Source organism: Lynx canadensis, chromosome D2 (genome assembly GCF_007474595.2).
Source record: "Lynx canadensis isolate LIC74 chromosome D2, mLynCan4.pri.v2, whole genome shotgun sequence".
Taxonomy (NCBI): domain Eukaryota; kingdom Metazoa; phylum Chordata; class Mammalia; order Carnivora; family Felidae; genus Lynx; species Lynx canadensis.
The window spans coordinates 32,080,584-32,093,647 of NC_044313.2; the positions used below are offsets into that span (position 1 = coordinate 32,080,584).

Sequence of the window (13,064 nt, forward strand, 5' to 3'; positions counted from 1 at the left end):
CAGTGGCCAGTGTAATGAGAGCCCAGGACTTCAATCCAGTGCCCACAACTGAGTCTGAGCCCAGCTCCATCCACACTGTGTACACCACCTGGAGTATATTCAACGTATTATGAGACAGGAGTATCTCCCTTCTCAACTGCAGAGCGAAGATGTGTAAAAAAGAGGGGATGACAGGGGTTCTCTGCAGGTCAGCTGGGTGTGGAGTTCCTCCCAGGGCCCGGCAGCCGCTGGTCCCTCCGAAGCGCTGCAGCTGCGCCCCCTGCTGGCCGCATGCGCCCAGCCACGTCTGAAGCAAAGTTGAGAGCTGGTCCACGACCACAGGGAAATCAAGAAAATGGAGCTCGCAGGCTGGAGAAAAAGAGCACATGGTAGGGACTTAGAAAATACAAATAGAGTCAGCCTGGAGAGGAGAGCGTGACTTGTGTCCCAAAGCCAAACAACCAAAAAATTAAGATACCTGCTGTAATAAAGATTGAGTAAACATTCACTCACAATTATTTTGACCTTATTGGATTCCCATTGTACACAGAATGAAATCCAGGCTTGTAGCCTGCAGGCCAGATGAAATCCAGCCCCTGCGGACCTGCCCGGCCTTCCTTGCACCACCACCCCCAGCAGGGCCTTGTCCATTACGGCCCAGATGCACAGATCTGCCCTTAGTCTCACAGCAGGTCAAGGTCATGCCTGCTCGGCAATTTGACTCACGGACCTTGGGCAGGCGAAGGAAGAGGGAGGAGAGGAGAAACCAAAGGGCGTCCCCATTCTCCCTCATTTGCTCTGCTCCTTCTTGTCCTTCAGGCTTGGCTTAAACGTCTCCTTCTCAGGAAGGCCTTTCCTGCAACCGAGGTAGAACCCCTCCTCCCATTGCTCTTGAGGTCGCAGCCCAGTCCTCGTGGGCGTTACAGTCTGATGGGCAGCCCCGTGTCAGCGTTGGCCTGCCAAGAGCAGCTGACGCAGAGGCGCCCCTCCTCAACCTCCTCTGCCTCTTCGGCCAGCCTGGTCCTCTCAGTCAGGCTGCTCTGCCCAAGGGGCTGTGAAGACCCCTGTGTCCTTCCCAGGAGGCACACTGCTCCCCAGCCTCCAGGTGATCGAGTCTAGGGAAGCACGGTGCCTGCTCCGATGAAAACTGAGACAAAGTGGGCCGCCTGAACTGTCTCCCCCTCCCAGGCACAGGCGTCTGGGCGCCTACTGATTCTTTCACTTTCCAGATGGTTATGAAGCACCCGTTTCTCAGCGCGTTCACTGCTGTCTCCCTGGGATGCTGCAGCCACAGAGACGGGCCTTTTGGTTGCCCAGGATGAGGAGGGGCCCTGACCACTTCAGGCTGGCTAGATGAGACTTTCAGAGCCGGGTTCTTGCCTCGGGCTGCTTTTCTGCTCTCACTCCACCTTCCAGGCCGCCTGTTTGAGAACAGTCACTGCTTCTTCAGAACACAGAACAGCCCCAAATTATTCAACTCCTCATGCCTCAGTTTCTCTCATATGATACTGGTAAAGGGTAACTGAGGTATGCAGTACATAGAAATGTTAAAATAATTGTTATCATTCCTATTATTCTATTCACCTTAATTTCATATTCACGGTCAGGAAGGATTATTGAGCCTCGCTGTCTGCTGTTACTGAAACAGGGGTTTGGGAAAATCCCCGTACAAGACTTCTCTTACCTCCCCGCTCCCTGTCCCTTCCTGACTCTTCTGCTTTAGGACAAGGACAAGGACCCTCCTTGAGCTCCTCCTTCCTTCTATTCTCTCCCAATTCTCCTCCACCACCTTGGGAAAAGTTCCCTTTTCAGCCGCCTTTCTCTCTCCCTCTCCTGCTATTCACCCTCTCCCTCTCCTGTCCTCTCCTCCATGTCCCTACAGACTCAGGAGGAAAGCGGTCCTCACTCACTCGCTCATCCATTCGCTGCAAACATACTGCGCTCCTGTCCTGTGCTGGTCCCTGCCACAGGCCCCGAGGAGACAGCAATGAAGGAACCACTGCGTTTGTGTCACACTGTACCTGCGTCGGTGTTGTGCGATTGCAGGTGGAAGGAGACAGGCCGAAAGGCAGGTGCATCATGCATTCATTGGAAGCTCATGTACAAATCACGCAGTGTGTCAGACGGTGTGGACAGAAGACCTCTTAAGTCCTGGATCAAATATTTCCTGCACGGGAATATGCATATGGGTGTAGTATGCCTAAGCGATCTCTGAACAAAATGCACAAGAAACTAGGAACTGCACCTCTGGGGAGAAGAACTGAGAGCCTGGGAAGGAGACTTGACATCCTTTTGAACTATTGCTGTGTGAATGTATTTCCCATACATATTGAATATTCAATATTCGATCATTTCATGAAGACTTAACTAAAATTTATCTTTAAAACAAGAAAAACAAAAAGAAAGAGAATGGACTCCGGGTCAGGTCGAAGCCTAGCCCCTGCAGCTTATCAGCTCTATTAAAACACACACACACACACACACACACACACACACCTCATCTCCTCAAAGGTATCTGTATATTCTATGCAAACCTTTACCTTTTCATATTAATCTTTTTCCTCAACCGTCAGCATTCATGATAAACAAAACCTATTGGTTATTCTATTTTATTGCGTCCTTTTTCTGTCTTCTAAAAATGTATTTTATCTCCGACTGTTCTTCTTTGCAGACACACAGAGTTTCAGCCACCCTTCCTGTTAAATGGTCCACATGCTCCCCCAGGATAGTGGTTCAGGTGATAAATTCTGGAGGCAGAAAGGCCCGGCCTCAACCCCAGCTTTGCCTCTGATGGCTGCCCAACCTTGCTTAGCCAACCCTTCCAAGCCTCGCTCTCTGGTCCCTACGCTGGGGGAGCAGCTCCCGCCTCCTAACGCCAGAGCTGTCGCGATGTCTGAGCACAGACAGGGCACTGAGCATTCGGTGTGCATTTGCAGGACAGCGACTATGAACACCCGGACGAGCACTCGGACTCGGAGATGTACGTGCTCCCCGCGGAAGAGACTGGGGACGACAGTTACGAGCCGCCGCCCGCCGAGCAGGAGACGAGAACCGTTCACCCAGCCCTGCCCTTCACCAGGGGTGACTACATAGGTGAGGCAGCCCCCCCCCACCCGACCCTGGGCGCCCAGCCTGCCAGGCATGGGGGAGGGGGGTCGAGCCGGGCTGGCAGAACGCTGAGTGCCTCCCACCCTGGCCACCCCCACGTGGGTCACCTGCTCACTCACAAGCCAGGGAGCCCCAGATGGAACGCTTGCCTGGGGGAGGGGGAACGCTATCCCTTCCCAAGTCTCCAAGGGTAAAAACGGGTAAAAGACAAAAGGCGCATGCCCTGACGGTTGCCCCCGCCCCACCCCAGCCCAACTCCAGATAATCCCATGAGAAATCAGCCCTGAGGTTAGTACCTGCTTCTTTTGGGGTTTCCCGCACACAAGGTTCTGGAATTTCTTTTGAGATATCCGTGCAGAACGAGGATGATCTTCAGGGATCCCAGTATCTGCCAATGGCCCCGTTCCTTCATGCCCAGCCCTACGCAGGCAACCCACACTCTGAGTCTAGACCGTGGGTTTTCAGCAGGGAGTGGAGGTGGGTGAGGAGCTCTAAGTGTGGAATCAGCTGTAGGTTAAATGGGCACAGCTCAGGTGTCGCCTCCAGACCTGAGTGTGACTTTTAATGTCCCCCAGGAAGAAGCTTGGGTTGCAGGCGACTAAGTTCAGCAGAGGCGTGGAGGGGAGTGTGTCTGTGATGATCACGGTGACGCCAGCATTTGTACAGAGATCCCTTACGTGTAGAGGACTCTGTGTCCATTATCACTGCCGTTAACTGCCTCCTCACAGGGCACTGAGCATGGACCCTTGCTTCATGCCACAACTCACCTGTTGGGCACCTACTGTGTGCCACAGCTATGTTGAGCCCAGAGCTTTCAACAGCAAACAAGACAGAAACACTCCCGGAGTGTTTGTAGCTCACAGCGTCGTGCTTCACAGTCGTGGCCTACTTCACCCTCTCGAGAAGCTTACGGAAGAGGCATCCATCCTCACTTTATGAAGGAGGAAAGTGAGGTTCGGAGGAGTGAACCGCTTTGGGGAGTGGCAGAGCTGGAACGCACGCTGGGCTTCTCAGACCCCAAAGCCCTGGCTCACCAGATTTGTGACCTTGTTCAAGCAACAGAACCCTGGGAAGGAAGGGGCTGCATCAGGCCCATTTTATAGGCCAGAAAACTGCAATTAAGGGGAGGGGGCGCAGTGGCTTATTCGCGGCCACGCTCTTCAAAGCCTGTCTTGTGTATTTTGCTACTTTTGATGGGCTTAGATCTTACATTAAGAAATCCCAGTAAACTCTAAGAGCTGCAAATAAAACTAGAAAACCTGACAGAGTTATGGGCACAGCAAAGTGGCTGACCCGGAGCCCCAGCCCGACCACAACACCCAGAGGGAGGCTTCCAAGGAGACATCCAATGTGAAGCGATCGGCACACCTTGGACAGGGCAGGAGCTGGCACCGGGGGGAGAGCAGGGGGTGGGCCTGGCGGCCGGGTGGTGGGGGCAGGGGGCAGCCTCATGAAGTTAAGGGTCGGACAGAAGCCAGTGTGAGTGCCTGGGCTGCTCCCAGGATGGGGACACGCCAGGTTCCTCCCGTGCTAAGCTTTCCCTACAGCGTATCAGTCTGCAAGGTGCTCAGATTCCACTGAGCAGACTCCCTGTTGCCTCACGCCTCGGCCATGTCACGTCGCCATATTGGTCCTATGGATTAGGCATCCACTCTGCCAGGCACTGCTCCCACAGCTTGCACTGCTTTCTTCCCAGTCCCTACAGTGGCCCTCTCAGGTGGATGTTATGATCCTCACTTTCCAAATGAGGAATGTGGGGGCGCCTGGGTGGCTCAGTCTTCTAAGCCTCTGACTCTTGATCTGGGCTCAGCTCATGATCTCAAGGTTTGTGAGATCGAGCCCCACATCAGGCTCTGCACTGATGGCATGGAACCTGCTTGGGATTCTCTCCCCCTCTTTCTCTGCCCCCATTCTCAAAATAAATAGATAAAATGTTTAAAACAAAACAAAACAAATGAGGAATGTGAGTCCCAGAGAGGCTGGATAATGAATAAGTAGCCCCAACAGAGCTCAGCCAGTGAGGGGCAGAGCAGAGGACCCAACTCAGAGCCATTTGGCTGTGGGGCTTGTGTTCCTTCCCTGACACATGCCGAGGACAGTTCCCGACAAGGGGTAACTCAGGGGCCCTCCATGATTGAAGGGAAATCATTGAGAGGAAGAATGTGTGCGTTCACTCAGATGAGTAGCTGCAACCCTGAATCCACCTCAGAATAACCTGAGAGAGGGGCGCCTGGGTGGTTCAGTCAGTTAAGCGTCCGACTTCGGCTCAGGTCACGATCTCCCACTTTGTGATTTGGAGCCCCACGTCGGGCTCTATGCTGACAGCTCAGAGGCTGGAGCCTGCTTCGGATTCTGTGTCCCCCCTCTCTGTGCCTCTCCTCTGTTCACTCTCTCTCTGTCTCTCGAAAATAAACATTAAAAAATGTTTTTAAACAATAATAATAAAAAAAGAATAACCTGGGAGACTTGAAACTATCAACGCCAAGACCTTCTTCACAAGTTCTTCCCAGTATGTCTGGGGTGGGGCCTGGGCCTTACCATTTTCTTAAAGTTCCCCAGGTGGTTCTTCTATGTAAGGAGGATTGAGAGTCACTGCCCTTAAGGGTTCATAGAGCAAAGTGAACCTTCGAGGAGCACACCCCTCTCGGGCCTCCCTGCTGCCAAGGTCAGCCATCCACTCTGCTGGCAAAGTGCGGGGCCGTAAGCTCTTCTGAGTCCTGTAGCCGTCATTCTCGTGGGAGAGTGTAATGTAAGGAACAGGCAATTGAAAATTTTTGCCTAACATGTCATTTTACGCTTTTAAGGACTGCCTGGAATAATTGTTTGTGACTACATAGATGTGGGTGGTTTTATACTTGGGTGCAGGGAATGGTCCAGAGCCCCCCTCTCATTTTCTGTTTTGTCATTGTTCCTTTCAAGACAATCGATCAAGCCAGAGGCAGTCTCCGCCCTTCAGCAAGACACTTCCAAGTAAGCCCAACTGGCCTTCGGCAAAGACAAGGCTGACCTCCACTCTGCCGGCCCTGACTTCTCTTCAGAAACCTCAAGTCCCACCCAAACCCAAAGACCTTGAGGATGAGGTAACCTAAATCTGTTCTGAAGGCTTCCCAGTCCGAGTGGAAGGCAGGATGCAGGGGGAAGGGGGACCGGCCAGGACCGTCTGGCGTCTGACATGCCTTCCTCCTCCTCGCCCACCCCTCTAACTCCCCACCGTTAATCCCAAAGGTTTTCTTCTCTAAAAAAGGCATGGATGGCCTTAGTTTAAGCACGTTCATTCCCAGAGCGTATGGGTGATACCAGCACTGGATCTGTGCCCCTCTGATTAGCCTCTTCGGGGGTTTCCTGTGAATCTTCTCCTTCCTCCATAAATTTCTCTATCTTTACTCTCCTTTGCTTCTCTGCCCTGCCTCCTCTCCACTTCTCCACATTTCTCTTGCAAGGTGCACAGGAGCGCGGGAGGACAAATAACAGAGACCCTAGTCGTCAGGGACCCCACACAACGTGCACAGGAGCCCACACCTCACTTCCCGCTGGCAGCCCTTGCCTCTCACCCCCTTTTCCCTCAGCTGCCGCTACCCAGGGACCCACCTTTGCAGATTGTCCAGGACTCGACTCTGGGTTTCACTCACCAATCTCCCCTCTGGCAGCACCCAGCTTTTTACACGTCTTATTCCCTATGGAATTGCTCCTATTTGAAAACTAACCAGTAAACTCATTCAGACTGTTGTAGGAATGACTGATAAGGCCTAATATGTTGTGGCTCCCAGAGGTCCGCACATTGTAAATAAGGGCAAAGTGAAGCCCTCGAACTTAGCCATCAGAACAACCCTATACCAGAACTCAGAAACAAAATCACAATAAAGGCAACTTCTAACCATAATCTTACTGCAGCTTTTGAAGAAATGACTTGTTTCTAAATGCCTAGAGGTGATAAAACCTATAGTGTATAAATATGTTGTAAAAACACCTTCATTTCCACCTTGATATAATTTGTAGCCCAGCAGGGGAGGGAAAAGAGAAACTTTACTTTTTTTTTTTTTTTATCTTTATTTTTCTTGAGAGAGAGACAGGGTGTAAGCAGGGGAGGAGCATAGAGAGAGGGAGACACAGAATCCGAAGCAGGCTCCAGGCTCTGAGCTGTCAGCACAGGGCCTGATGGGGAGCTCGAACCCACAAACAGCAAGATCATGACCTGAGCCAAAGTTGGACGCTCAACCGACTGAGCCACCCAGGTGCCCCAAAGGAAACTCTTAAATAAAATAGTGGCAGCATTTAGGCCCAAATTCCTGCTTTGACCCGTATTAGCTGTGTGACTTTGGGCGAGCCAGATAACCTCTCTGAGCCTTGGTTTTTAATCTCTTCAGATTATTTTAAGGATTTAGTGTTAGAACAGCACTAACTACAGTGCCTCACCCATAGAAGGATTCCCTGTGTCGTATGTTCCTTTCTAGCATATTCTAGATTCTTTACAAAATCCAATTTTCTAGTTTCTCCTGAAAACTGAAAGCCTGGGCAACACTGAGCCAGTCATGGCCTCAAAGCCGCTGAGCCTCATGGCAGTCCTCTGGCTCAGCTGTGAATCCCTGACCTTGTTTCCATTGGTCATAGTCCCCACCACTCGTACAAGGCATGAACATGCCCTTCCTCTGCACACGTCCCCATGTCTCCCTGCCTGCCTCTGGAAGCATTTTACTTTATGACTTTACTCTAGGGACAGTTTAAGTTTAAGTCAGAAAGTCAGCTGACAGAGAGAGAAAGGAGGTTTGCCAGTCCTCTGTCTATCTGTCTGTCTGAGAGGTGATACTGACCTTTTGGGGTGAGAAGAGGGAAGCCAAGCAGGGGACAGGATGCAGAGACCAGCTGTTAGGGGCTCACTGTGAATTCTTTCAGCGCTTGGCAAATCTATATGAAGATATAAATTCAGACACAGAATACAAATGAATACTGTGTGTGTTATATAAGGCTCTCCATTTCTGTGAATAGCTGAGAGCGGACCCCCGTGGGGAGAGGCAGAGTTTTGCTAATAGTAGCCTTGTGGAGGTGGCTCAGGCAAGTTTGAACCAGTGGGAAAAGGAGAAGTATGGAGGCGGCTGCATTCTGGAATGGGCAGATGGACAGTCAAGATAAGAAAGAGGTTAAAAACGAAAAAAATAGGCCAACATTAAGATCTGGCTGAACCATTAGATAGGAAAAGAAGAAGTCAAGCACAAGCATAAATAACTAAAAATACTTAGCTCTGCTGTACAGGTTACAGGAAAAGTATGGGGTACAGGCTAACCAGAGAGCTGGGGAGGGAGCAAAACATGGGAGGAAGAAACACCTGTGCCCTAATGACACGAGTGGCGGTCACTTGAGTGCTAGGTGTCCACTGGTGTTCGGAGCACTTTATATTTATCCCATTAAACTCTCCCAAGAACGCTACGAAATCTGTACTATTATCACCCCCATTTTACAGATAAGGAAATGGTACAGATGAAGCACAAAGGGGTTGAAGAACTTGTCCGAGGTCACAGAGGCCAGGTGTGGAGGTGAAGAAAGAGATGAGAAATAGCAATTATGAAGAGAGGGTAGACATAAGACAGAAAGAGAAGGGGAAGGCAGGCAGGTCTTAGAATGTAGTGGATAAGAGTATGGGCGCTCAATCCTTGAACTGATACTTGAACCCCAGCTCTTCTACTTTTTACCTATGAGGATGTGAGCCAGCTACTTCACTTCTCTGGGCCTCAGTTTCTTCAAGTTTCTTCATCTTGAAATGCAGCCGATGGTAGTACCTATATTATTGGGTGGTTCTAAGGATTGAGTGAAATAACACATGTAGAGTACTCAGATGAGTTCCTGGCAGTAAGTGCTCAGTAAATGTTTGGTTTTTGTTTCTCCTGGTATCCTCCTTGGCTACCCCCAAGATGGGTGGTAAAAACCACATTTGGGATCTGATCATCTCATTTGCTTCATGTCAGCATAAAATCACTTCCTCCCCTCATTTCTGGTCAATTGATCATTGACAAGGTTGCCATGACCATTCGGTGGGGAAAGAATTGTTTTTTTAAAAAAATGTGCTAGTAGACCCGTATATCCGCATACGAAAACTTAAGAGTACAAAAAGTAACCAAAAATAGATCATAGGCCTAAAAGTAAGGGCTAAAACTATAATATTCTTAGAAGAGAACAAAGGTATAAATCCCTACAACCTTGCATTAGGCAGTAGTATCTTAGATACATCACCAAAAGCAGAAGCAACAACAGAAAACTTAGTTAAAATGGGCTTCAAAATGTAAAGCTTTTGTGCTACAAGTGACACCACCAAGAAATAAGGACAACCTACAAAATGGGAGAACAGTTTTGCAAATTATATATTTGATAAGAGGTTTCTGTCTAGAGCATTTAAAGAACCCACCCAATAATAAACCCAATAATAAAAAAGACAGACAACCCAATTACAAATAGGCAAAGGAGTCGAGTAGACTTTTGCCTAAAGAAGCTATAAAAAGGGGCAGTAAGCGTTCAAAAAGAGGCTCGACCTCATGAACCATCAGGGAAATGCAAGTCAAAGCCATAATTAGATACCACTTTACATCTCAGGATGGTTCTACTCCAAAAGGCGGACAGTCACAAGTGTCGGTGAGGACGCAGAGAAATCGGAGCGCTCGCACACTGCTGGTGGGAACGAAGAGGGTACAGGCACTTTGGCAAACAGTCTGGCAGTTCCCCAGACTTAAACACAGAGCCACTGTACGACCCAGCAATTCCACCACTGGGTATATTCCCGAGAGAAACGTACATCAACACAAAGACGCGCACCAATGTCCACAGCACCATTATTCATAAAAGCCGGAAAGTGAAAACCACCCAAAGGTCCACCCGAATAATCAAAATGTGTTATATTCATATAACGGACTATCATTTGGCCATACAAGTGAGTGAAAGACTGATACATGATACGTGGTTGAAACCGGAAATTACTATGCTATATGAAAGAAGTCACAAAAGACTTATCTGTCGTGTGACTCCATTTCTAGGCAGTGCCCAGAATGGGCAGCTCTTAGAGACGGAAGGTAGATCAGTGGTTGACTGGGTCCGGGAAGGGATCGATGAGAAGTGACTAATGAGCACAGGGCTCCTGTTTGGGGGGATGAAAATGTTCTCAAATTAGATTAGAGTGATGCTCGCACACTCTGCGAATATACTAAAAGCCACCCAACTATACACTTTACAAAGGGGAACTTAATGGTGTGTGAATTCTATCTCAACAAAGGTATTTTCAAAATCCTTCCTCCCCAGACGATGAACGTGGCATGTACGGCCTCCTTCTCACTCGTTTCCGTACTTGTTCCAGGCTGATTATGTGGTTCCTCTGGAGGATGAAGACGAAAACTACATTCATCCCACAGAAAGCAGTTCACCCCCAGCTGAAAAAGGCAAGCGTTTGCAGTTTTAAGCGCCCGAACGCTCTTTGCGGTGGATGGGGGCACGCAAGGCTGTCTGGTGACAAGCACCAACAGGGGGGACAGAAAGTCCGGGCCCAGGCCTCTCTCCTCTGTGGTCACGACATCTGCCTTCCGTGGGGGCCGAGCAGAGGCATCAGGGAGAGACCCACCTCTGTCCCGCCCTTGGTCCCCCATGCCCTTCCACCCTGTCATACTCCCATCTCCAGTTATGAAGGCAGCTAGGTTCTTATTTAACTGTCCTCACGTAGAATGGATTTCTCATAAAACTGAATCCTCACAAAGCCGCAGGCCACCGTGTTGGCCTCACGAATATGGCACCGGAACATTTTCTGCAGAGGACTGAAGAAGGAGCGAAATACGCCCGACTCTTTACATGTAGTGCTATCCCAAGCGATGAGAAACGTTTTGTTTGTAAGCCTTCCGTGGTGTAACAGGTGCAATTACAAGGGATCTTTAGAAGCCGGTGCCACATACCCTTGGACCGGGAGCAGAGAGGGGTGTGTTGACTCTGGAGCGAGTCACTGTGGAGAACATGATGCCTCTTCAAGTAACATTACTCACCTGATAAATGAGTCCAAAGTGGTCATTCCCTGTTTTTACTCTGCCATTCTGTAGCACCCCCCTCCTGCACTCCCCAAATATTACCAGCAACTTCAAGGCCCTCCTGAGCTACCCATCACCATGAAACCACAAATAGATATTAAATTGCGCCCCCAAACCCCACAGAATCCAAGAGATTGATTATTCCCTTAATCATTAATGCATTTACTCTAAAGATGCTTCTTTGGAGAAGGCTTCTTTTCATGGCTTGTGTGTTTAACAGTTGTGTTTCCCGTTCTTTACAAATTTCCTGGTCTGACCCATCGTTCCCACGATGCATTTTTCCATAAGTGTGAATCTCCCTCAACAAACTGTATTTATCATTGTTATATATATATGCATGTATTTGTGTGTTTAAGCTCCCACGGTGAATAGATCTACGAAACCAAATAACGCATCAAAGCCAGCCTCTCCTCCTGGGACAGCGTCAGGTAAAGTATAGGCGTGATTCAATGCTGTGTGTGTGTGTGTGTGTGTGTGTGTGTGTGTGTGAAACGATTGCATCTGGGGGGTTGGTTTTTAAATCTATTCCAAACAACATAAACAACTCAGATCAAGTATTAAGAAATAATCGCTTGTGTTTCCAAATTTCTTCATAAATTGTGACAGAAGGCCTTGTGCTCATCCTCATCCACTGTCTCGTAGCACCTATGTTGAGGGGCCCTCTCCCCCATATCCCAAGGCCTCTGTTAGACAGTCCTGGCTTTTCTCCTACTTCTTTGGGTACTTTTCTGGCTCCTTCTTTCCCCCTCCCCTGACTGAGGGTGTCTTCACTGTTCAGTCCTCAGCCCTCCACTCTTCTTTCAGAATATTGTGGTGGTTAAAAGCTTGGGTTTGGGACCAGACAGACATGGGTTGGAATCCCGGTGCTCCCAGTTACCAGCTGTACCACTTTGGGCTTGTCCTTTGCCTCTCCAATCTTCAGATTTTCTCCTCCGTAAATGGAGATAATAGCCCCTGCCCTGTGACAGGAGAATTCTGGAATTGTGCCCAGGAAATCTTTAATGCGGTGCCTGGCACACGGCACATGCTTGGGAAAGAATATTCTCTTTCACTTCTTTGGGGTCCATCCATTCTTCTGGCCTCAGTTCTCTTGTCCAAGCCAATAATTCTCTGGTGTGCAACTTTTTAACTATAAACAAGCTTTTTAAAAATGTTTATTTTTGAGAGAGGGGAAAGAGAGAGAGAAAGAGAGAGAGAGAGAGAGAGGGGTGGAGGGGCGGAGAGAGGGAGACAGAGGATCCAAAGTGGGCTCTGCGCTGACAGCAGAGAGCCTGATGCGGGGCTCAAACCCACAAACTGTGAGATCATGACCTGAGCCGAAGCCAGATGCTTAACTGACTGAGCCACGCAGGCGCCCCGTGGTGTGCAACTTTGACCTAATTTCTCTTCTGAACAATTTGACATACCCAGGGCCTCAAGCTCAATGCCTTCATCAGCTCTCTGCCCTTAGGATGGCCCTATTCCTCTGTGCATGTCGGCCTCCAGGTCACATGCCTGAGGGCCTGTGTTCTTTCCAAAGTCTGCCATTTCTTTTTCTTGAATTTGCTCTCCCGTTTTCGTTGCCACTACCTTAGTCTAGGCTTCCTTTACTTTGTCACTTCATACCTTCTGTCTCCTGTGTTCGAGAGTCCATTTAGCCATACCCTTGCCTTTTGGCTCTCTCCTCAGTCACTGAGATGAGTTTCTGAATGCCTCCAAATGCTGCCAGTTTTATTCATTTGTTTTCTATTAATCTGGTATAGCTGTATTTTAATACTAGAGGCACCAGAAGAAACCAAACCTGAACAAGAAAATAATTTCCTGGTTATGTGACTGGTGGACACGGATGGGAGGAAGTACAGGAAGAGGAAGGAAGTGAGATAATTTGGGAGGGACGAAACCGGAACAGTTAGAATGAGTTTCTGAGTTTGCAAACAGCAGTTTTCAGAG

The 13,064-nt window shown here is 49.2% G+C and overlaps 1 protein-coding gene across 2 annotated transcripts in view; it reads left to right on the forward strand.

Annotated features, from left to right (window-relative positions):
* Positions 1-13,064, forward strand: part of BLNK (B cell linker) — a 75,484-nt gene that overhangs the window by 37,996 nt on the left and 24,424 nt on the right. Inside the window, exons 5-9 of one of the 2 annotated variants that reach the window (XM_030334411.1) lie at positions 2,651-2,716; positions 2,916-3,072; positions 6,007-6,167; positions 10,421-10,502; positions 11,492-11,563. In XM_030334411.1, the coding sequence (XP_030190271.1) occupies positions 2,651-2,716; positions 2,916-3,072; positions 6,007-6,167; positions 10,421-10,502; positions 11,492-11,563 (538 nt within the window). The remainder of the gene's footprint in view (positions 1-2,650; positions 2,717-2,915; positions 3,073-6,006; positions 6,168-10,420; positions 10,503-11,491; positions 11,564-13,064) is intronic. The other variant, XM_030334412.1, reaches the window with a different exon arrangement.